Below are 24803 nucleotides of genomic sequence, written 5' to 3' on the forward strand. Positions count from 1 at the left end.
AAACAATTGTGAAATAAATCGATTCGCTCCAATCCTCCGGGAAGGCTCTTTTGCAGTGATTTGTTTGATGGCACGTCATAGTTGTCCAGGAAATAGAATTTTTTCGTTCTTTCGCAAAGCCATTAGGAGATAAACACCGTCGAGCTCCGCAATTCGCGACAAATTGGAATCGCTTTCAATGTCAGAAAACCGTTTCCCACGAGCCTAGAACAGATTTGGTTTCGAAGTAAATTCTCCTTACGATAAGAAAATATTGAAACACAACACGGGATGACGCGAAGAACAGAGGAAATGGAAACATTAACAAAAATCTAGTATCATCTTCGGGTCACTGTACAAACTTTCCAATATAATTGAAAATATGTTAAGCTGACTAGCGAAAATTGACAAATCCATCATCACATATCAAATTTTAAAGCTTATTGATTATTGAGATAATAATGTGCTTAAATATGAAGAAAATTCACTTATAAAAAACGTACGCACAACAGCAATTAAGCATATAATGAAGGTTTGGAAGAAAATTCGAGACTATTGTCTTACTATTAATAAAAATATATCAAGTTAAAGATTGAACGAAATTGGTAATGAGCACTCGTATAATTTCACATATGCTTATTTCGTCATTTTGCTTCATCTTGGCTTGGCCCATTCCTGTCATAGCCTTCCGTCTCTTTATTTAAGGAGTTTCGGTACAGGCGATACAATGTTGCCATGCTAAACCATGCTAAAAGCATAAAAAATTTCAAAAAGTTCAGAATTTTATAAAATTTGGTGAACATATATTCTTTAGTGCCAAATTTGACAATACAAATTTTTTAAGATTTTTCTTCTACACAGTTATCGAGTAATTGATCACTAAAGTTGACGTGTATGAGCATAGCGTTTCCATAAGAAAATTTTGAAAAAATTTGTGTTTTCGCACTTGATGTTGAAGAACATTATCACCAAATTTCATCAATTTCTTAATATTTAGACTTTTGTACCGAAACTCCTTAACACTTTTTTCTTGATCCATTTCCCTTTGTGTTTTCCCTTTGTCTTCTCTAATGCGATTTTTGACATAAAAAACTAGTATTTACCCACTCTCGTATTAATTTGAAGTGATAATATCTTCAATTAGAAAGTCAAAATCGACCTAATTTAGACACCGATTAAATGCGATCCTTCGGGCATGATCTCCCTTAAAAGTTTTTGTAATTATTCATCTCAATGGATATCAAAGAACTCCAAAAAGTTCTCAAATGTTTTTCAATTCTTCATAAAATCATTGAAAAATTTTGACTGGAGTCAACGACTTGGTGGATTTTCACGGATGTTTTAAAAAACTCCGAAGTTATCGAGCTCGAAAATTTGTTAAAAAATCCTCTGAAATTTCGTGTCAAAAGATTTCGACTCTGCGCAACGTTCGTCGTCATTTTTTCACATCTAAAAAATAATCCTTCCTCAAATCTTTGACCCTTTCTATTTCGAAGAAATATAAACAGATTCGTCGTTCGAACGGACGACGCACAAGAAATATTCCCCCCCGGGCAGTACGAATAATTATAAATCATGCGTGCGATGACAGTCATAGGGTTAGGATGTTTGTCAACGAAGCGGCCCAAGAATGTGTGACCGATGATATTTCGAGGATACTTGATGATGATTTAGACTGGTAATTTAAGGCAGAGTACTCAAGGTTGCCAGTCACGTTGGATTGTGAATAGAGAATCGTCAATGATGTTCAGCTCAATGTGAATTCCGAATGTAATATTACACCCGATGAAATGGAGCTCCGTAAGCTATTTTAGCAAGTGATCCTTCCATTCGGTAATGCGACGAGTTTCTATCGAGAAAATTTCCATGATATTGACAAGCGCCGGATGGTTGCAGTTTATTTTCCAACTTTTCATATAGTTTTCATAAATATTTTCATTTCAGCATGATTTTCGTCGAGCACAAAACGAAACTCGTTCCAAGATATTTACCGCGTCCTTTTGAGCTTCCCACTTCCACGTTGAAACAAAAACAAACGTAAAATTCAAAGAAACATCACTTTTTCTTTCATTCTTAAAAACATGCAGCGTAAGGATTTTCCAGTGGCCAGCTTGCAGTAAAAATAACAACGAGACCACACTCGCGGGGAGCCCTTCGCGGTCTCCAACTTCTACGTGTTTTTATTCCTCAGCCCGTGTGTCTAGCCCCTCTCTATACAATAATACTACACCGGTAACAAAATGTAATTATTTTTAAAAAGGATGTAGGGGCAGACAATCCACGGCCCACATCCCAGAGCTCTTCCTATACTGCGATGTTTAGCACTGGACTGAGGTAGGAAGAAAGAGAAAGAGATATACAAAGAGGGAGAGCAAAAGAGATTGGTTAGCCGATATACTCAGTTTTTACAACGTGTACGACACACGTTAGGGCAATGCGGATCAGCTAAGGGAAAATTCAGTTTCTATCGGCGTATGGAAACACATTATTGCGTACAATTTAATGATTAACTGATAACGACTGTTGGCGTATTTTCTCGGTAGCAAGGGACAACGAAATTACGAACGGATGGTTCATTTAAAAAAATAAAAAACTGCGTGTACTGGTTGGAAATGCGGAAATTCATATAACGCGTTTGCTTCATCGAACAAATATTGTTATTTTATTCATCGTTATAAGCATGCTGCAATGAAAAAAATTTGAAATAATTTTACTGGATTAATGATATTTTTTCAAACGAAATCAGAATTATTGACAAATCTCTGAATGTTTCGAATAAAAATAGCTTTCTAGACGAGTAGTCTCTGGTCTCGACTCTGCTAAATGATTCTCCAGTTTTGAGAAACCACGAGGGAAACTGATTCTTCTTTTATCAGTTGTATTCTCGATTCATGTTTGAAAGAAGTTGTAAGTCAATATTTTACAGCATGTAAGAGAAAATATAAAAATGCACTTTTATGACAGATTTCGTACAAAGTAAACGAAAAACGTTTATTCATAGAAATGCAAAATTAATTTTATAACTCAATTTTAGAAATCGTCTTTTTCATCTGTTTTTCAAATTTCTAAAACGTCGTCCGCCATTTTGAATTCCAACGTGATCTCAACAATCTAGATTTTTATCGTGCGCTCTGTGTTTTTTTGAAATTTTACAAGTTATTATCACCTTTGTGGACTTTTATCTTTTATTTTATGAGAATCGCGTAATGGAAGACGGTTTTGTGAAAGCGGAAAGTACAAATTTACCGATGATAAATACGTTTTTACACTTGTATTATTGCACCAGGGCACAAGACACCAACGATATACATTATAACTCATTATTTTCACAAATCTTGTTACTTGGTCTTTCGCAGTCGTATTGTTTACCAGCAGAATGGCGTCACAAACCGGAACAGCCGGGCGGCTAGCGTTTCCGCCCGAAAATTCAAAATCGCAAATAAAAAATATTTTTCAAGACACTTTTCGGTCTTAAAAAATAAAAATAAAAATTCTACTAGTTCATTACGATCTGAGGATGAATTTAAAATAGTTTTCAAAAAAGGTGTAATGTCCTATCAATCAAAGAATCGATGCAACGAGTCTCTCTCGTTCTCTTCAATATTATGGCACAGATTGGATATTTTTTTAAACCAGTAACTCGGATTTCACAGTGACCCGCATTACCCCAATTGAGCGTTTTTTAAAGTTTAAAGGGACCCCTTTTGTTCCACTATCGACCTCACTTTCTTCCTCTATCTCACTCCCTCCCTCGCTGTCAACAATCTTTCGATCATTTATCCCATATACATGTTTACATGTCCCATCAAAATGAATGACTGAGAGCATATTTGTGTGACAAATTGATTTTTTACAGCAACGAATCGGAGCTCAAATAATAGCAGTATTATTTCTTTTTGTTCCTTGGTGCGCGAAGCAGTCTTATTACCCGCAGTAATTTCAGCTCGTAAATAGAAATGATTGTTAATAAAAAATAATTATTCTGTCCTTTTTTCATAAGACGTCGTTAAACACCAACGCAATTTTACCAACCCACGACAATGCGCAGATGCACAGATTCCGGGCCGGGATTGGAAATTACGATATGAAATACGAGATTCAGACCAGACGAAAGACGCTTTAAGTGAAACAAATGGGAATTCTCTCCAATTTTATCATCCCCATGCTGTTATACGAATAGAAAAATAATTATTTACCCCGGACTAAAATTCGTTCCAGAAAATGTATAAAATTTCTTTTAAATTCGTTTAAATTGTCACTCGATTTTCTTCCAACCACGAAAACGAATCTTTAATAACTTTTTATTAGTGGAGAAATTTTGTTTCACTACATTTTGATTGCTTTTAAAGAAAAATTACGTTTTTTGACGTTTTACCTAATTCACCACCACGTGGCTTCCATGTCAGCTATGATATATTTGTTCATGCCGGCTGTCACCGAGTTTTTCGAGATCAAGGCTGAGAATTGAAGGATTGTAAAACTTTGAACACATGTCTCGTCCATATGGAGAGAAGTTTCGGCTTGTGTCCGCGCTTCTCGGGGTCAGGATAAATTCTTCGTCGTCTTTTATCAGCCCATCCTCTCGCATTTACATGGATATACACATTTCTTCGTTTATTTGTGTCTGTCTTGACTCTATTTTGAGCTTTGGTACGTGTTCAACCGAACAGTCCTTTACGATTCTACTCGACAATGAATTTTGATTAAATTAGTGAAAGTCATCACTCGCACCGTCGGTTTTCCTTTTTTTGGATCCTCATTCGAATAAAATTACGTTTCAGATCTTTCAGAAAAAAATCTTTTGAAGAAAATTGTTTTGGTTTCCCTCTGAAGATGAACCCTTGAAAAAATTTCCAAGATTTTGCCTAATGCTAATGCAGAAATTTCATTATGAGAAATTAAGAATACACTGGGAATCGAGCTTATTTTTATCTTCAATTTTATCCTCTCACAACTTTAAACGCGTTTTTCTCGAATGTTTTTTTTGATCTGGTTGACAGAGCATAACTCTGTCAAATTTTGTCCAATCGATTTCATTCAAAAAGGATTCTCCTCAGAAAACTTATCGCTATCGTCACATATTAAAGTTTTTTTTTAATTGTTTACTTTTTTATCAACAATTTATTGCAAAATTTTTGTGTAAAATTCGAATTTTTTTGTTTAATGGCCGTCGTTCTTTTTCTAATCAAAATTTTGAAATTTCCAACGATGCTGCAATAGCTGTACTACTATAATTGAATAATCCTTTTGAATTATTGATTTCAGATGCTTGCTGTGGCACTTGTGCTGTCAATCGTCGGGGAGTCTTTTTTTGAGACGCCATTTTGCGACCGCTCCTCTGCTTGATAAAATGTACTAAAAATAAAAAATAAAAATATTCTTTCTATACTTCATTAATTCAATAAATACACAAAATTTCAAATAATTTGATCGAGCCGTTTTCTCAAAAGATATTCCCAAAAAATATCTCATTTTTCAGTCTGTCACGCTCATATTTCTCCTTAAATTGTTTTCATTGTTCTTCAGTTTCAAAATTGTTCGAAAGATCGTCGTCTTTCATCGTCGGCCACTTTGTTGAGCGCCTGTTTCGGTTGTTTACCAGCCGGAGTCATCGACTGATGGTACAACGTCGTAAATCATCATCGACCGAGCAAAAAGTCTCATCAAATCTCCACTTTTATGTGACAAAGCGTAGCGATCGTCGATTTTTCTCAAAAATTCAGCGAGAAGTTTCTGGCAAATAATATTGATCGATTTGGATTGATTGGTTGAACTTTTTCCAGTATTTCCAAACGTTTCGATAGCGCATTAAAAATACTTTTTATCGTCGAAAATTTTGGCAGTCACTATTTTATTGACAATTGCAAAATTCATGGACCATCTCACGAAAATTTATTGGTTCTCACTCTTAAAATAATAAGGAATAGAATAAAAAAGAAAAAACTGAGCGTGAATATATAAAAGTAGAAGCGTAGGAACTAGAAACATCGAAATGTATGTAAATGGAAAGTATTATTTATGACGGTAAGCGGGTGGATTGAGCTCGAACCAGAAGGTCGTAAATGTACGTTCAAAATGGAGGGCGAATAAAGAAAAAAATTCACCCTCACCCGTTACTAGCGTTTTTTCTATCGGGCTCTGCAAGTTTTTTCATCAACGACGCGGAGAAAATTCAATGTTTTGTGATACACGAATTTATTCCGATCGTTCCGCCAGCTCCAGCGGACCTTCGGCCTTATTTCAAAAAATCAAAGCCTCCACGAATACACTTTTTCCATCGACTATGTTTCCATGAAAAAAAAACGATTTTCGACAGGTCGGTTTTCGCTTCCCTCCCAACCGTGGCTCTTGCGCCTTTTTGCTCTCAATTTATTTACCTCGCTGTTTACAGCAACCTGAAGAAAATTAGCACTATACTTGCCGCTTGTGTTAGTCCTACCGGAAACCTTTTTTTTAGCACCGGCCGTGGCCTATAACTGCAAAGGTCTAATAGTACTCGGGCGGAATTGGGAGGTCGAAATTACCGTTACAGCAATAGAAACGAGGGATAACCTCCAATGTTTAGTTACGTTTTTAGTGCAAAGTGTAAGTTTTCGTGAAAATTAACTAGCCCCGGTCTCCTCTACGAGAATTTTTTTTTTTTTATTTTCGCTTTTTCAGTCAAATTTTACAGTACAAAGTGCAAGTTTTGATGCACATTTTTTTGGACTGTAAAGATGACCGAATATCCAAAGTCGTCCGCGGTTTCCGTCGCCGTAAGAGTAATTTTTACTTTTCAACTTTCGAAAATTCAACAAAGCCTCGAGCGTTCCAGGGTCAAGGGAGACCCGAGAGCTATTTTTGGAAACAAAAGACTCGCAGGAAGGGGTTGACGTTGCCGGTCGATTTTAGAAGGATTTGCGACAGTTTTTGTGGGCAGTTTCCTTCCCTTGGGAAGTCCATTATTGTATTATTGCCGGAGATATTCCAGCAGAATCTTCTCACGCGTTCTGAGGCGATGAAGAACTCTTCATGAGATACTTTTTTCTCTGAAAGTAAACAGAACTCTATTTGTCAAATATCCCATTCGAAAAATCCTCTAAAAAATCTCACTGCCTCAACGAGCCCACGAGCATGTTTTCCTACGCATCGCGCTCTCGTCCCAGTAAAGCAAAGACTGTAATTTATCGTGAATAATATGTCATCAAACATACATTGAAACGCGTCGACAAATACGCACAGCACGATTATATTTTTGTCCAGAGAAAAAGGTGTATCGAAATAACGCATGCGCCTTAGATTACTCGTGAGAAAGAGAGAAAACAAAGTCCGCGAGCTTTCGGCACTCGCGTGTCTCAGTAGGTTCGCGACGCTCGCGCGGCCCGCTGCGAAACTCTCACGCTTCGTGACGTCATCGCTTCGCAGCTTTTCCAACAACTTTTCCATCACTGGAGAAAATTCATAAATCTATCGAATTCAATGTCTCCCGGGTGATAATATAAACCCCCGATTCGTGTGCATCCAACGAACTGTAAATACTTATTTATTCGTATAAAAATAAAAACTGTGCGAAAAATAATGAATCGGTTCATTAAATTTAGTCAAACAATCTTATTCATCATGCGGCAAACAAAAAACGCAGGTTGGCTTGAAATAAGGTGAAATAATGAAAAAAACGTCTCTAAAACAATGAATTACAAGAATTTATAATTTACTCTGAAAGAAGAATTGAAAAAAAATAAATAATTTTCAGAGTCTATGAATTTTAAAACTGCTTTGAATTGGTACTCGAAAATGAAATAAACGAAATAATAATAGTGCTAGGGAATTGATTAAAAAAAAAAAAAACAAGTTAACGCCTCGTCAAGTTGGTTTATTTAGTTTGGAATTACAATTCGCGTCTCGCTAGACCGGGACCGGCGGGCCGTTTGACTCCACGAACAGGAGGTCTCTTGTGATTTCGGGTGAGCTGTAAATCGTAACGATAAATTATGTCGCTTAATTGCTTGCCGGCGATGTCACCCGTTTTCGGCTTTCCGCGTGTCAAGCGCTCGCGAGAATTCGCACAAGGCTAAATTACACGACCGCGAATCTCGAAATTAACGAATTAACATACGAATTATGAAGAAAGTATTTGAATCGTCCATTTGCGGAACACACGCCGTTGAATTAACAAAATTATTAAAAACTGATAAAAAATGATTTAATAGCGAGCTAAAGTATAGTATTTATTTTTTTCTGAAGTTTCTACATTTTTTTCTGAAGTGCACTTGACACTGCGCGTAAAAAAAATAAAACATTTAACGAGTTCGTTTTTCGGTAAATCGCAATAGCAGACCCGGTCTCAAATGTTTCCGATCAGGATTAACGAAAAGTTTCAATTAGTATAAGAATAAAATTGTCCATTTACCAAATTCAATCATTATTTCATTGTGTGATAATTAAAAATGCATCAATTTCGAGAGTGTTCATTTGTAGGGTCGAATTTCCGGACTCTTCCCGTTGAATGAACACAGGGATTCCTCATCTCTTTTCATTGAATAAATGACTGATGAATAATTAACCATATCAACTCGTAAAAACGACACTAGTGCAAATTGCACCCCCGGAAATTTCAAGTGTCTAGAACTTCAAAATTCCTTTCTTCAATTTGCACATTTTTTTATATTAAAACTTTATTTTACAATTTTTCCAATGATCGTAATCGATTACTAAGGAATTGTTACCCCTAAAAAGTCTCGTTGTAAGCTAATTTCATACATCCATGGATGAAATAAAAAGTTTTTAAAAGTCCAAGTGCAAATTTGCACCAATATGGTGAATGTGTGACCTCAAAGGGAGTGTTGTGTCTACGGGTTAATGTGTTTCTATTGTTATTTTGATATTAATATCTATTACAATATGTATTTTTGCATTAATGTTGATTACCCCTTATTTACGAAAATAAATAAACAAAACCATTTAGGGTATGACGTTTCTTTTCGCTAATTTCCGGAAAATTTATCGAGAGAAAAGAAAAAAAAAACGGTAATTATGCAGAAGTTGAACAAAAATATTTACAAAAAAAAATCATTTCTCTTTTTGTAAATATTTATGATCGCAACACCAGCTGTAATAAGCTTGTAAATTTTTTTATCATTCTTCATGCACTGAAAAAACATAACTAGTCATGTTATGTTTGTGCATGACATTTTTGGTGGAAAAAAAATTTTGAAAGAATTTTTTTTTTTTTCAACTTTTTTGAGTACGATAAATTTTAGTGAGAGGAAAAGGAAAATAAGACGAAGGGTAGGTAAAAAACGCGATATTCGTAAATAACTTTTCGGAACCGTTTTGGGGTGGAGCCCCACTTCTGCATAATTACTAAAAAAATTCGTATCCAATATTCGATTGGTCTTTGAACAATGAATGCCTTTTTTGCGTATCTTTACACTTTATCTCCCACTTTAATTTCAAAACAGTTCGCGCATGCCTTAAGTGTTCCTTCAATAGGCAGCTCACCCTTTGAAAACCTTTGTCTGCGTTAGTAATTAAGTGGGTTGGCTCTGACACTTCTGATTAATTTTTGTTAACTAATTTTGAGAATTGGATTCAGTTCATTTTAATTAACGTTGATTGTCAATATTTTCGACCTGCTCTCACTTTCCAAGTTCATCTTTTGAGTTTTTTTGGTTTCTCGATTAATTGTGAGCTCGTTTAGAAATCATGAAAATGTTTCGGATCGAAATTAAGGAAGCTCGACGAGATTTGATCCATCGAGTGATCCGAGCATCGATCGTGTTTTCGTTTAAATAAATAATTTGCATAATAAGTGCGAATTTATAATTATTCGACAATTGTTGTTATTTCGTGCTCGAACGTCGGAAAATAATGTAAAAGATAAAGCCCAAGCCATGATGGCAAACATCGAAAGGAAATCGAAGAGTTTGCGAAGTGGGTGAAAAAGCAGAATCGTGCGGACAAAAGTTTTTTCTCTTCCCGCGTGATGGTGAAGTTTACTCGAAGAATCTTGAGGAAAGAGTCAATAAAGAAAAGCAGCGAGGTCATCCAGTGAACTTGGACGTAGTGGCGAGATGTGGAAATGAATGGAACTGCTGCTGGTACTCGTTGAATAAAATTTTCCAGGCGAGTTTCACTGCCTGAAAATTCTTTATTCTTCCTTCACTAGATGAAGGTGAGATATTTTTATTCGATATTAAAACTGCTCACTCCAGTTTTCTTTTACTATCAGAACTTTAACACAAAAAACGAAGCACAATAATCTGAAATAATTTCGAAAAAAGTAGGTAACGGGTTTCAAGTAATCAATCAAAATCAATGGGATCCAAAAACGCCGGTGCCTTCGTACAAAGCTTTGTTGCACTACCATTTACAAGTCGATAAATTTGAAATTTTCTATCAAGAGGGTAAATACAGCTATAAGAAAATAAGTTTATGGGTTTGGACACCTGGTAGAACAGGGAGAACGATAAAAGACGTAACAAGAGCGTTGAGGTCTCCGCGGTTTTCCCAGGGGTCGATATATCGTGTTCCGATACGAAAGCAACGAATTTATAGACGGTATTGGTGCCAGTAAACTCAGAAATCGAAACAACGTAAAGGGTGTGCCGAAAATCACCTGACAACCAACTTAAGGGCTCTACTCTAATTAGATGGACAAAAGAAGACTAATTCACGAATTTTTTTGACCGCACTCTAAATCCAAGTGTGTTATTGCTAACACACATTAAGTGTGTTCTGTACTTAGCGCCATAAGGAAACTATAGATTTTTAACACACCATAAAACGTGTAAAAAGTGACCACAAGAAATCTACAATTTGCTTACGGCATTAAGTACAGAACACACTTTACGTGTGTTGGCAATAACACACTTGGATTTACAGTGCGATATAAATCATAAATATGGATATAAAAAGCGTTGGGCCTAAAAAATGCACAAAAATTTTATTTTCATATTTATTTTACTCAGTTTTCGTACAGAAAAATGGAGGAGAAGACAGATCCGAAAAAAAGTTGAGTGTGCCTTGTTGATAAATTCTTCTGAATGAATGATTGGGGGAAAAAAATAAAAATGGTTTTAGATTCAAGGCTATAGCGCATGTCATACGATTTTTGATTTTTTTCAAAAGTAACAAAATGCCTGCCATTTTTCAAAAAATTACGAAAAAGTACGTTTTTTTCATTGTTTTTTGCAAAAAACTCAATTTGAAAAAATGTCTATTTTGATCGGTTGAATAGTTTCGGAGATTTTATCAACGAGACGTCCAAAATCGTAATTTTGAGAAAAACGCGTAAAAGGCAGGTCCGCGGTGCCGCACTGGGCGGTGCGTATTAGCGCGTTCAGACAGTCGAGTCAACGTCCCTCAAAAGTACATTTAGGCTGCTCAGATCTTTGTAAAACTTTAGTATGATACTTTGAAATATGTTTACTTTCGAAAAATGCAACACAAAAGTCGATTTTTTGAAAGTTCTAATTAGGGTAGTCCCCTTAATAAGATATTGTGAAATTAAAGTCATCCGATCGAGGCGTGGGAAGTTGAGTTCCATCGAGCATCATCCGTCGTAAGAAAACGTCCCAAGACTTTGGACCCGCGACGATGTTTCCGTTCATTTAGTTTTTCGTCCTCCGCAGAAGACTTTTGACTCAATTCATTTCCTGGTCTCTTTTTAGATGTTGGAATATTTGATGGCGAACAACGGGAATACCAGTAACACCAGCGAATCCGGGCTCAAGGTAGCCCTCGAGGATCCAAGCTCGACGATACTATTCGTCGGGTACCCACCCTGGCTTTTGTACCTCGCTGCAGGTTGTTGCGTCCTTTTCATGCTCATCGGGATTCCCGGAAATCTTATTACGGTCGCTGCCCTCTTTCGAACGAAAAAGGTAGCGTTTCTCCTCCCAGATAATTAGAAAAAGCTTCAAACTCATGATCGTCTACGTTTTTTCTTCTACTTTATTAAGGAGGGTGGATCACGAAATAAAAATAATCAGAATTTGATAAAATTTGGTAATAACATTCTTTGGCATCAAGTAGATAAATACAATTTTTTTCAAATTTTTTTTACCACATGATTATTGAATAATTGAGCGTTATTCCAAGGTTCATGCAAAAATTTTCGAACCTTGGAATTTTTTCATAGTCTATTGCCTTCGAATTTTTTTTTTTTTTTCGGTCATTACAACTTTGTCTCATTCGACTCAGAATTTCGTGAAACATGTTTCGAACCCACCGTGGGAGGTCATTTTTTCGATTTTTGAAACTTTCGAAAATTTTCGAACCTTCGCATTTTTTCATAGTCTATTGCCTTCGAAAATTTTTTTTTTTCGGTCTTTACAACTTTGTCTCATTCGACTCAGAATCGTGTGAAACATGTTTTTAACCCACCGTGGGAGGTCATTTTTTCGATTTTTGAAACTTTCGAAAATTTTCGAACCTTGGTATTTTTTCATAGTCTATTGCCTTCGAAATTTTTTTTTTTTTCGGTCATTACAACTTTGTCTCATTTGACTCAGAATTTCGTGAAACATGTTTCGAACCCACCGTGGGAGGTCATTTTTTCGATTTTTTCGATTTTTGAAACTTTCGAAAATTTTCGAACCTTGGTATTTTTTCATAGTCTATTGCCTTCGAAAATTTTTTTTTTTTCGGTCTTTACAACTTTGTCTCATTCGACTCAGAATCGTGTGAAACATGTTTTTAACCCACCGTGGGAGGTCATTTTTTCGATTTTTTCGATTTTTGAAACTTTCGAAAATTTTCGAACCTTGGTATTTTTTCATAGTCTATTGCCTTCGAAATTTTTTTTTTTCGGTCTTTATAACTTTGTCTCATTCGACTCAGAATCGCATGAAACATGTTTCGAACCCATCGTGGGAGGTCATTTTTTCGAATTTAAAATTTTCAAAAATTTTCATAAATCGAAGTTTTTATGCACGAGATGTATAACCGTATATATGTAAACTTTATGCTTATACACGTGAACTTTAGTGTTCAATTATTCGAGAGCTATGTGGTACAAAAATCTAAAAAAAAATGCATTTTTTTATATCCTTTTAACGAATACATTTACCAAATTTTATTAAATTCTTACAATTTTGAAATTTTTAATATTTTTTAACATGGTTTAGCATGGCAACATTGTATCGTCGCGATCCACCTTCCTTACTCAATTTTTCTGTCATTTTTCACGATACACGAAATTCATTTATGAGCTAAATTCGGGTTGCGAAGGAAAGCGCGAAAATTCATCATCGTATGGAACTTTCAGAAAGAATGAAAAACATCAAAATCGTAGTGGCTGATAGCGATGCTCGCGCATTCGATGGTTCATTTCCGAGTTGAACAACCGCCGGAAAAGCGGTTCGTTGGGTGACCGCTCATCGCAAGTATCGTTGCACCGCTTGTTGAGAAAAGAGCAATTTTTATAGCACAAAATACAAATTTCCATGGAAACAAATCAAATTTTCTGCAATTTACGAGACATTTAAATTAAATTGGATTGAACCTTGGTATTTATTAACCGTATAAATTTTACATTTTGTGAATAACGCCCTGGAAGGTCTCACTGGAGCCAGGAATAGGAACAATAAAGTGCGCAAAAAGTGAGATTCGAGATGAGGAAACGAGCTTTTTAAAATGAGAAAAAGCATACGCGGGAACGTTGGAAATAAGTATGAAAAATAAGGCAAATAATAACATAAAAAATGACGACACAGTCAAAACGAAGTGTCAACGTAACAGCAAAAATGAACGATAAACAATAATAACAGATGAACAGCGTGAAATTAATGACACCGGGAAGCCCCTCGAGCCGGTTCCGCGTTTATGGGGGAGCAAAAACGAGAGTCGAAATGGTTCACGTTATCGTCACAGACAGTCTTGTGGGAGAGATCGCCTTGTCTCGCGAACGAGTGTTTTTCCCTCTGGATCCCTCCGGAATTTCCTAATTTCGTAATGGTCGATTCGCACCGAGTGCCGAGGGTAGCTTAAAAAAAGCGCTCTTCGAAACTTTTGCAATAACTGTCGTTCTTTCCGAAAAAACACGTAGCCGAAGGCACGCTTTTGATACGATTGTTGACCTCAACCTTTCAAAGTTTCTTTAATCTTTAAATTTTTCGATTTCACACGGAGAGAATCAAACGGTGATATTTAGCGTTGAATTCACTGCTAAATTTACCGGATGTGTTTGACGGCGGGGGCGAGTCAACGAAAAAAAACGTATTCCTGTATTAAAATACATTTTTGTATTATTCGTTGATTATTTCTGCATCAACAATTTTCTGAAACTTGTTTACGCGAAACACATAATTTTATTCCTTTATTTTTTCACACTGTTTAACGATTTTTCAAAGAGAATGATCTCCCGCGTTCCCGCATTGCTACGAAATAATGAAATAATTTCCATTTATTCAAATTCCCTCTTTGTCGGTTGACACACGCGATACACGTACTAGAAACCACGCGAAACACGAAATGCATTGCATAATAACGATAATGGCACAATTAGCATAAAACATAAAACGCATAACATGATGCGGAGCGAACTTCAAAGCGCCATCTGTAGAGAATATGAATAGCCATTTTGCTACAAATCATGTGTGTTTACATGGAACGAGCGAACGTCAGGAATTTTTTCTTTCTACTTCTTGGCCTTGTCTGACCTTTAATCTCGTATATTCACTCGCCAAGATTTAATTACCAAAATACTCGTAATGAGAGATCAAAGCCATGAAAATATGCAGGCAGTGCAAGTGTATTCAGATCCCTGAAAAATATCGCGGATGAATATTCGTGAGTCAAGATTTCTGAGAAACGAGTCTATCCACAAATTTTTCATTCGATAAATTATCTGTAGAAAATGCAAACAATTTATTCTTCGTTAATGCGAGATCGTTATTCTGAAACGTCTCAGTGCAGCAGCCTCCTCCGCTGGATCACGAATGAGGCATGCCATTCGATAAGGAGGTTTCGGGAAGAAAATCATTTTCTGCGAAAATCTGCGTGCTCGAGATCGAATTGGAGTGCAATCATCGATGAGTAAATAAAAGAAAAACGGAGTTACATTTTTGAAGTAAATCCTGAAAGAATTGCATGGAATTTCACTCAACGAGTTGCGTTCTGCGACGTTGCAGTTGAAGTCCACGCGAATCTAATGAAATTCGAAAATTCCAACTTTGAGGGTTGAAATTTGAAAATATGCTAGAAATATACAGCGTGCAACTATTCCCGGAATTATTGTAGGATCTTTCGTCTAGTTTTTGAGAAAACAATTAACGAAAATCACATTTTTTAAGGGTTATGCACAGGCTCTTGTGGCAGGCACACTCCTGTGCGACGATTTGGATTTAATGAAACGGGATCCTCCCCACTTTAGAGAGCGAAAAACGAGAATAAGAAAATATAATGTTTTCAGATATAAACGATGTCTTGAGAAAGCCTCGTTACCGGTGAAAATCACTTGGGAATGGAAAAAGAAAAACACTTATTTGAGGTTAGCGAGTAATAACGACACAAACGGTGGAAGGTTTGACAACAGGATGAGCCAGCTGGTTCAAAATGTAGCATAGCTATTTATATGCATACGCATATAAATAGAAAATAGCTGTCGTTACATTTTGTTTGACGATTTTACTGCGAAAGTATTTGAACCGCTGTCATTATATTAAAAATTGATCAATCTCGACAAATAAGTTACGCATAATTTTAGTAATTGCGAGAATAAATTTTAATCCTTTCTCCGATCGTGGGAAGAGCAAAAAAGTTGCTTTTTGGAGTCACAAGTGACGCATGATCTTCCTCAATACGCGAGATGCTCGTCGATTGTTACAAACTTAAAAGCTCTCGCGGGAGTTTTGAGATATTCCAGGAACCGTTAAGACGGACTCGGTGTGTCTATTGCTGGAGATGAAAATAAGGGAAGCTGAGCGTTCGAGTCGATGTTTCCTCCGGATGAGCAGCTGTGAGAATGAGCGAGAGAGAGCGAGAGAGAGAGAGAGGCAAAGCTGCGGAGCGAGGGAGAGTGGAAGAGGTAAAAAGAGCGAGAGAAACAAGAAAACACAGTGGCTCAGTTTTCTCGCCTCGAGTTTGAGTTTAAAACCCTTAACTACTATGAGGTCAGACCTCAGACTTCTAACCTCCATTTCCCACCGCGAATTTAGCGACGTACATCAAAACGCCCACGTACACGATATTCATGTAGGTACGCGTACGTGAGTATTTCTTCGCTCTCAGGAACGTGTACTGCTCGCTTCAATCTTACCCCTTTCCACCATTCTCTCGTCCGACGTTATTTGCGCGAGAGCTTATGTGGGAGATTTACACCCAGGTGGTTGTATGCTCGCCCTCATCCTCTTTTCCCGTTTAAGGGGAAGCTTCGAGGGGAGCTACAAAGTGTTTTAATAATCCCCAGCAACCTTCGGCTTATTAGTTGATAAAAGATATAATTTTTCCCACTAATGAGGAGACCGAAGTAATGACACAAGATTCCAAAGAAACCCAAAAACGACGGTTACATTTCCGTCATTGTCTTTCCACATTTTCATATTCCACGTTGCTATTCTGCCCAGCGGATAATTGAACATTCCACCGTTACGTGAGCTAAACCTCGCTCGTTTGAATGAACCAACGTGTGATTACCTCGCATAAAAAAAAGCCCGCTCGACCCCTCGAAGGGCTCGCGCAGGACTGATCGGGAAACTCTCCGACTCTCCGAGACTTTTTCATTTCCTGCGATACTCCGAGACCCCCGAATTTTTCACGCCATCCTCGCAAATACGGTTTCCGAGACTTTTTCTCTGCAAGACTGGAGCAAAAAATGTTGGAGTCTCGAAAATAGTCCCTGTGAGACCGAAGACTTGATAAGTCGAACCTCTGCGACCATTTTTGCGAGTCTCTCAGACTTTTTTCTTTCACGCGGGTGCCTTTGTCTCGCGGTGAGTGTGCAGCTGTTAGTCTCGCTGCAAAAAAAAATTTTACCAACCTCGGAATCTACTTTCCTTCCCTATGAAAAGAATTTTTATTTTAAATATACGTAGTTTCGTATGAAAAATATATTTCGCATATATAAACAATTTTTTTTCAACTTTCATACACACAAAATATGGATCGTGTATTGTCTTGTTGTTAACGATATATATTTTTATATTAAATATACATTTTTTATTATAGATATTATAATAATTTCTAAGATTTTTAGATTTTAGTTAAGACGTTAACATGTTACGTTAAACTGGCGTGTAAACGTCAAAAACATACATTTTTCCATACATTAATCATACATATTTGGCGTAAGATAAATATATGTTCGGTGCAATGAAAATGTAATTTCAATACAAAAAATATAGGCAAGGCTGTCAATGTGCTTGTCTCGAGACTCTAAAGTTTCTTAATATTTCATATTTCAAAAAAACGTATACTTAAGATCGTTCATTATAGTACTTTTTATGTAAAAAATATTCATTCGAAATTTAAAAAAATGTATTTCACGTTTTCAAAAATGTGTATTTGATATAAAAGAAATATGTCGTTAATAACAACACAATAGATGATTATTATACAGCAAAATCATCGATAAAATAAATACATGATTTGGATGTATGAAAATTTAAAAAATATATATTTTCATAAAAATATAAATTCTTTTTATGGGAACTTGCTGAAAGTTTTCATTTTTCAGAATATCAAGAGTCGCGACAACGACTTAAGGAGGGTGAATCACGAAATTAAAATAATCAGAATTTGATAAAATTTGGTGATAACATTCTTTGGCATCAAGTATACAAATATAATTTTTTTCTAATTTTTTTACCACATGGTTATTGAATAATTGAGCGTTATTCCAAGATTCAAAAATTTTCGAACCTTGGAATTTTTTCATAGTCTATTGCCTTCGAAAATTTTTTTTTCCGGTCATTACAACTTTGTCTCATTCGACTCAGAATCGCGTGAAACATGTTTCGAACGCATCGTGGGAGGTCATTTTTTCGATTTTTGAAATTTTCGAAAATTTCGAAAATTTTCGAACCTTGGGATTTTTTTATAGTCTATTGCCTTCGGAAATTTTTTTTTTCGGTCATTACAACTTTGGCTCATTCGACTCAGAATCGCGTGAAACTTGTTTCGAACCCATCGTGGGAGGTCATTTTTTCGATTTTTAAATTTTCAAAAATTTTCAAAAATCGAAGTTTTTATGCACGAGATGTATAACCGTATATATGTAAACTTTATGCTTATACACGTGAACTTTAGTGTTCAATTATTCGAGAGCTATGTGGTACAAAAATCTAAAAAAAAATGCATTTTTTTATATCCTTTTAAAGAATACATTTACCAAATTTTATTAAATTCTTATAATTTTGAAATTTTTAATATTTTTTAACATGGTTTAGCATAGCAACATTGTATCTCCGCGATCCACCCTCCTTAAGCCAAGTACATTTACGTATCGCACAATGACAAGACGATTCGCTGTATCGGAGCCTTCACAGCAGGCTGAAAGTAAAAAAAAAAATCAATTCTACTGGATACAATGCTTGCAGCGTGGAGCAAGTGTACCTCGAGTCAGTTGAAAGATTTTTTGTAGATGCTTAATTTTAGAGCACGCTTGAACATTGTTTTTTTTTTTGAAGTTTTCATTTACTTGATTACTTTTTGTGAAAAGTCTGCTGGTCTCGGCCATCCCCCTCAGTTAACGAACCTCCGGTCATTGTCTCGAAAAAGCGAGGTAAAGACAAGTGGGATCGATTGGAGGTGAGATAACAGTGAAGCTGGTCTGGGAGATCCGGAAATAAAACGTTTGCTCAAGTATCGACGATCCTGCTCTGTTCTTTCAAGTTTCAACAAACCTGAATGGGCGAAGCGAAAAAAGAAAATGAAATACGAAAGTTGGCTGGAATGGAAAAAGCAAAATCTTATTATCCGCGTCGCCTACGATCAATCACCGTTTCTGTCCTCGTACACAGCCTGGAACTTGATTATTATCCGAGGAGATGGCATCGTACAGTGAGATTCATCCGATGCTGGGGATTTCCGGCTCTCTCGTGGGCGATGACACGAAGGGATTACACTTCGGAGATAAGCAAATTTTCTTTTTGATACAATCCCAACGTTTTTGCATCATTTCTAATCCTGGAGTTGTCCGGGTAGGGTTCAATATTTCAAATAACCAAATTGTAGAACGGCCGATATTTCGAGAAAAGTAATTCTTATAAAAGTGAACTCTTATTTCCCATCGACTATTCAGCAGATTACGTGTTTAATCGAATATTCCTTCTTTGAATTCGTATTTGCTTGAAAATATACATTTAGATGATTTTTATTTCGAATGCAATTTTAACAGACCATATACGAATGCCAAAAGTTTAAATTTTCGAGTTCAAAATGGAGAGTAGTTGTTTTATAGATAAACCAGAATATAGAGTAGCAAAAAATCGAGAGTGAATTTTTCGAGCTCATAAAACTTAGATACGCAGAAAAGCGATGGCTCGAGAAGGCGAAAGTCAAAATGGCCACGTTTGAAATTGGAGATCACCAGTCTGAGTAAGCGAGTGAAACGCGTGTATTTTGAGCTACGCTGCGTTTCTTTATTTTAATCGGATGACTTTTTAACGTTTCACCATTTTGACCATTCGACTTTTTGGCGTTTCAGTATTTCAACCTCAGTAATATAAGTCTTTCGTTATTATATTTTCGAAATTGTGAATATTTACAGTATTGCTGATTGTCGCAATTTATGAATCGAAAGAGTTATAATCGAATTTTTTAAAAAACGATATTTTACTCGTCGTTCTATGGGCGATCGTTTACATTCTATTTTCGATATAAACGTGCTTCGAACCTTGAAGTTTCTACTTTATTTATTTTCGACATTCAAAGCTCTAGTCGAATTCATCTGTCTCCATATTATCATTCGAAGTTTATAAACTCGAGGTTTTACCTGTTCGAAATTTTAGTTATTCTAAAATTTTATCCTCACCCGAGTTGTCCTGGAATTTTCGTACGAAATTTATCTTGAATTTCGACAAATGAAAAAGCGCCAAAGCTCCATCAACAGTGCAGCAGGATCAAATTGAGCAAAAGCTTCCAAGACAGTCAAAAGTTATCAACGTTTTAGGACAAACGTAATACCGTGTATGTACCTTCATGAGCCTCGGTATGAAAGCTCCAGAGATTTTATTACAACCAGCTCTAATATGGCAGGCTCATAATTCTCCCGGTACGTAGAGGGCTGCAGAAAGCTTTGTGCTTTCAACGTACTCCGCGTACTCTTTCGTGACTAACTTTTTGCTGCGTTTTTTCTCCCAAAAAAATCATGAAGGAATGAATAACCGCGCGCCATGGAAGCTCGACGTTGATCGATATATTTTTTATCTCCTCAAGTTTCTACAATACTCCGAGGAAGAATGAAGCGACGTACGGTAATGAGTCGAAATGTTTATTTCGCAATGGACTTTTCGCTCCGTTGCTCACTTCGTGACTTCAACAGAATCGTTTTTTCTGTTGATTTCCTCTGATCGTTTTTTGAAGATTGATGACCTTCGTGTTATTAATATCGCGGGCATTAAGCACTCGAATAAACGGTAAACCATTTTTCTTCTCGGAAATGCTGACAGACGTCGGGAGCAGCCGCGGGTCGGAAGGGTCGATGCCCTTGTCGATCGATGTTTCTTGATTGTCGAACTTTTCATTTTACCCCCTGACGAAAAATATTTTGCTCCGATACAGAAAACAAAATATATTTCTGAGGTAGGACAAAAGAATTTTTTAATTCTGAAACAAGTTATTGGCTGAAACACCAAATTTTTGGTGCGGTGAACTAAATTCATGTTGACAAAACAAAATACCATTGAAATACGAACTAATGATTTTGTTCATCCTGCAGATTTTCTTTTGAACGATTTGATAAACGAGATTAAAAACAATTTTTGTTGAACGAATCGTATTAAAGCATGAGTGAGAAAATAAATGACAGCAGTCGTCCGAAAAAAATCATTTGGCTTTGGTGATTCATTGTATTAAACCGTTAGAAATTTTCATGATTTAGGTGGAACGAACGAAACCACTTGCCATACAACAAAAAAATTTTTCGATCCATCAAATTATCGGTTAACAACATTTTTTTTTAAATTTATTTAATTTAGTTAAATTCACATTTTATTCAATTTAAATTTAAATTATTTAAATTAAAAATATTAAAATAAAAATATTAAAAATATTAATAATTACTTAATTATTTATAATTTATTATTACTTATTATAATATTTAGAGATAAGTTTCATTCCTCACGCTGTGAATAATATCAATGAATAAATCAACGAATAAATTTTGTTCCATCTTAAAATTTATATCTTCATTTTCCCAAAAACAAAATAGAATTGTTACAAATTCAAATTAAAATCATTAAATTAATCAAATTAAACTAATTTAAATTAAAAAAATGAAATTAATTAATAATTAATTAATAAAAATTCATAATAAACAAATATATCAGTAATTATTAATAAAAAATAATTGATCAAATTTAAATAAAAATAAAAAATAAAAATTTTTAAATAAAAAAATCCAGTTCAAAAAAATAATAAACGAATCTTTCTCGTTACCGTTTAAGAAAAGAAATTTGAACCAATCAATTTATCTTTTTTTTAATGTTTAAATGAAAGGATTGATTCTCAGGAGGGAATGAATCGTAATTTCGTACAAATTGTCTGATACTCTTTGGGATCCGTGTCGAGAGTTTTTCCTCCGGTTTTGCTTCCTGTTTTTTTCGTTCACCGAAAGTAGAAAACAAATAGAGGCCAGTGCGTAAGCATAGAAATGACTAGCTCTGCCTCAATCGAACTTTAACATAAACGATGAAGGGACCACTGGAGGTTTAACGTACCGACGATAATTTATGTATGTGCGCCTAAAATATGCCATACAATTGAAGCAAATAAGCTGATCGAACTCAACCGTTTTCGTCAAGTTTCTATAAAATTACGAAAACAATAAAAAAAAAAAATAAAACAAGATAAAAGAAACAGAGACGCTAGAAGTGAAATCTTCATCGGAGTCTTCAGCTATAAAATGTAGTGGACAAAGATGATCGTCATGGGACGTTGGAGCTCCAGGCTGCGTATTACATTATTCATATGGGAAGAAGCCTTGGTCCGCACGGAAGCTCAATCTACTCAGTTTGATTGTAACAATCGTTGATGAAAAGCTGCACCTACTCAAACCGATCATCCAGCCAGACTCGAGTTGATCCAGGCATCATTAATGGCAACTCTGTAATAGCTCGATCCAAAGGATCTCAACTGGAGTTGATTTAACGAAAATGTTGTTTCCCTGGATACGATCGTACGTAGCTTTGCTCTACTTTGTCCCCGACGAATCCACGAGGTAATTTATATCGACGTTGAGTTTGGAGATCCAAGCAGGAAATCGTGGGAGGAAAGGAAAAGATGAAAAGCGACGATGTTGGCTGGGATGCGAGGATTCCAACGAGCTTTTTCCTGCGACGTAACGTCGTAAATGCGTGCATTGTTTTAAGGGACAGAAAATAAGTGACATTCGGACGGGAAGCTACCGGAGGAGTCGAACTGTTGAGATTATTATCCACGATGGCAACTAGAACGGTGGCGTTGAAAAGGGAGATCTGGAAGAGCATTGAACGAATCGTTAAACCCGAGGCAAGACACGCCACTGGGACGTCGTTGACCCATTTAATTGTGCGGAAGGATTGGCAGGGAAGTGCGAAAAAATAGGAGCACCCATGAATAAGTCGTGAAAATACGTTTATTGGCAAAACTCGAATAATAAACTCGGCAACGAGCTCCTGATTCCGCGGTCGTCGGGAGCTCACTTTTTTTCATGTCCTTCCGGATCCCCCAGTGCGACAACCTTCGGGGCGAAGGATTATCGTGAAAGATTATCCATTTAGAAAGCTGGCTCTGTGATATTAAGGAGGCGGAAGGGCGACGGAGGAATCACGCCCGTTCCCCGACGACGGACCGAAAGTAATTAACGAAAATAGTCACGTTTCACAAAAGCTCCTCCCATTATTTCGGATCCCCACGTACGAATGAACGAACGAATTTGCGATATCGCTTTAATCGCGTAGGAGATCCTCGGGCTTCCGAGAGTCCCGTCATACGCTGCTCTTCAGTTTCATTTCACTTCCGCGTCGAATATTATTCCACCGCGTTCCCAATCGGCCCCGGGATTCGAGTGCGATTCCCCGCGCGCTTTTTCATGGCCTCGTTTGCATCTAATTCGTTTCTATCCTCCCGAAACTCGGCCTTTCGTTCCATCGATACGGGCTTAAGGATATATTGCACAGGCGATACAATGTTGCCATGCTAAACCATGCTAAAAACATAAAAAAATTCAAAATGATCAGAATTTTATAAAATTTGGTGAACATATTCTTTAGTGCCAAATTTGACAATACAAATTTTTTAAGACTTTTCTTCTGTACAGTTATCGAGTAATTGATCACTAAAGTTCACGTGTATAAGCATAGCGTTTCCATATATATAGGTATACATTCCAGGCATAAGAAATCTGCTTTAATGCGTAATTACTCAATAACTAAACAGAAGAAAATTTTGAAAAAATTTGTGTCTTCGCACTTGATGTTGAAGAACATTATCACCAAATTTGATCAATTTCTAATTATTTCGACTTTTGTATCATTCACCCTTAATCACTCGAGCGTCTCATCCTGATTCTTTCGCATCGATACACCGCCCGACAATTCTCATCTTACTATCCCACCAATTTCTTCCTCCCATCGTTCTTTTTCTCCTCTTCTCTCCCAGCACTTCACTTTACATTCCGCCTCCAGAAATATATCCTTTTTCGCTCGAAATAAAAATGGCAAAGGACCAAAAGTCCCTGCGTATGAAACGTCCCACTATCCGAGGACAATCGGACAGCTCATGAATGCAAAGACCCCGAAGAGAGAATAAGAGGAAAATTGCGAAATACGGGAGGAAAAAATATCAAGTGGAACAAAGACGTGTCCGCGAACAAACGCCGACGAAAAAATCTCTTATCCGAATAAATAAGAAGATTTTCAATTCAATTTTATCAGTTTACTGAACCAGTAGGAATCTGTGCACATACTTACTACCAATATCTTCTTTTTGAAAAACAAAAAGGTTTTTTATATTATTGCGGTTGGGGGAAGAAGGAGTGAGGAAAAGAGAAAGAACGAGGGAGGGGGCGATGACTTATTTATCATTTCTGAAATTACAAATGGGCGCGATAGAAGAAAATGCCGAAGTAGTTCACTATCATCGAGTATCAAAATTTCGAAAAAACAATTTCAACGACCAATTTTCGAACGTTTTATGTTTAAGGAGTTTCGGTACAGAAGTCTAAATGTTAAGAAATTGATGAAATTTGGTGATAATGTTCTTCAACATCGAGTGCGAAAACACAAATTTTTTCAAAATTTTCTTCTACTTAGTTATCGAGTAATTACCCATTGAAGCAGATTTACAAACTTTATGGAAACGCTATGCTTATACACGTCAACTTTAGTGATCAATTACTCGATAACTGTACAGAAGAAAAATCTTAAAGAATTTGTATTGTCAAACGTGGCACTAAAGAATATGTTCACCAAATTTTATAAAATTCTGAACTTTTTGAAATTTTTTATGTTTTTAGCATGGTTTAGCATGGCAACATTGTATCGCCTTTACCGAAACTCCTTAAGGATGCGTCGTACTAGTAAGTTGACAGTCTTTTCATGTTTTTTTAAAAAGAATTAGCTCGGTCATTCATATACAGCACAATATTAGTAAAAAATTGTTATCTTAATTTTTTGATCGTTTACGCTCTATGCGACAAGTGA

At 36.2% G+C, this 24803-nt stretch overlaps 1 protein-coding gene across 4 annotated transcripts in view; it reads left to right on the plus strand.

The window, feature by feature from the left end:
- Nucleotides 1-7331: 7331 nt before the first annotated feature.
- Nucleotides 7332-24803, plus strand: part of LOC122415916 (probable G-protein coupled receptor 101) — a 29672-nt gene continuing 12200 nt past the window's right edge. The window contains exons 1-3 of one of the 4 annotated variants that reach the window (XM_043428508.1): nt 7332-7922; nt 9838-10132; nt 11631-11843. In XM_043428508.1, coding sequence (XP_043284443.1) covers nt 10127-10132; nt 11631-11843 — 219 coding nt within the window. In that variant the 5' untranslated portion in view covers nt 7332-7922; nt 9838-10126. The remainder of the gene's footprint in view (nt 7923-9837; nt 10133-11630; nt 11844-24803) is intronic. The other 3 variants (XM_043428510.1, XM_043428509.1, XM_043428511.1) reach the window with 3 other exon arrangements.

The sequence above is a fragment of the Venturia canescens genome, chromosome 9 (assembly GCF_019457755.1).
Source record: "Venturia canescens isolate UGA chromosome 9, ASM1945775v1, whole genome shotgun sequence".
In the NCBI taxonomy this organism is placed as follows: Eukaryota; Metazoa; Arthropoda; class Insecta; order Hymenoptera; family Ichneumonidae; genus Venturia; species Venturia canescens.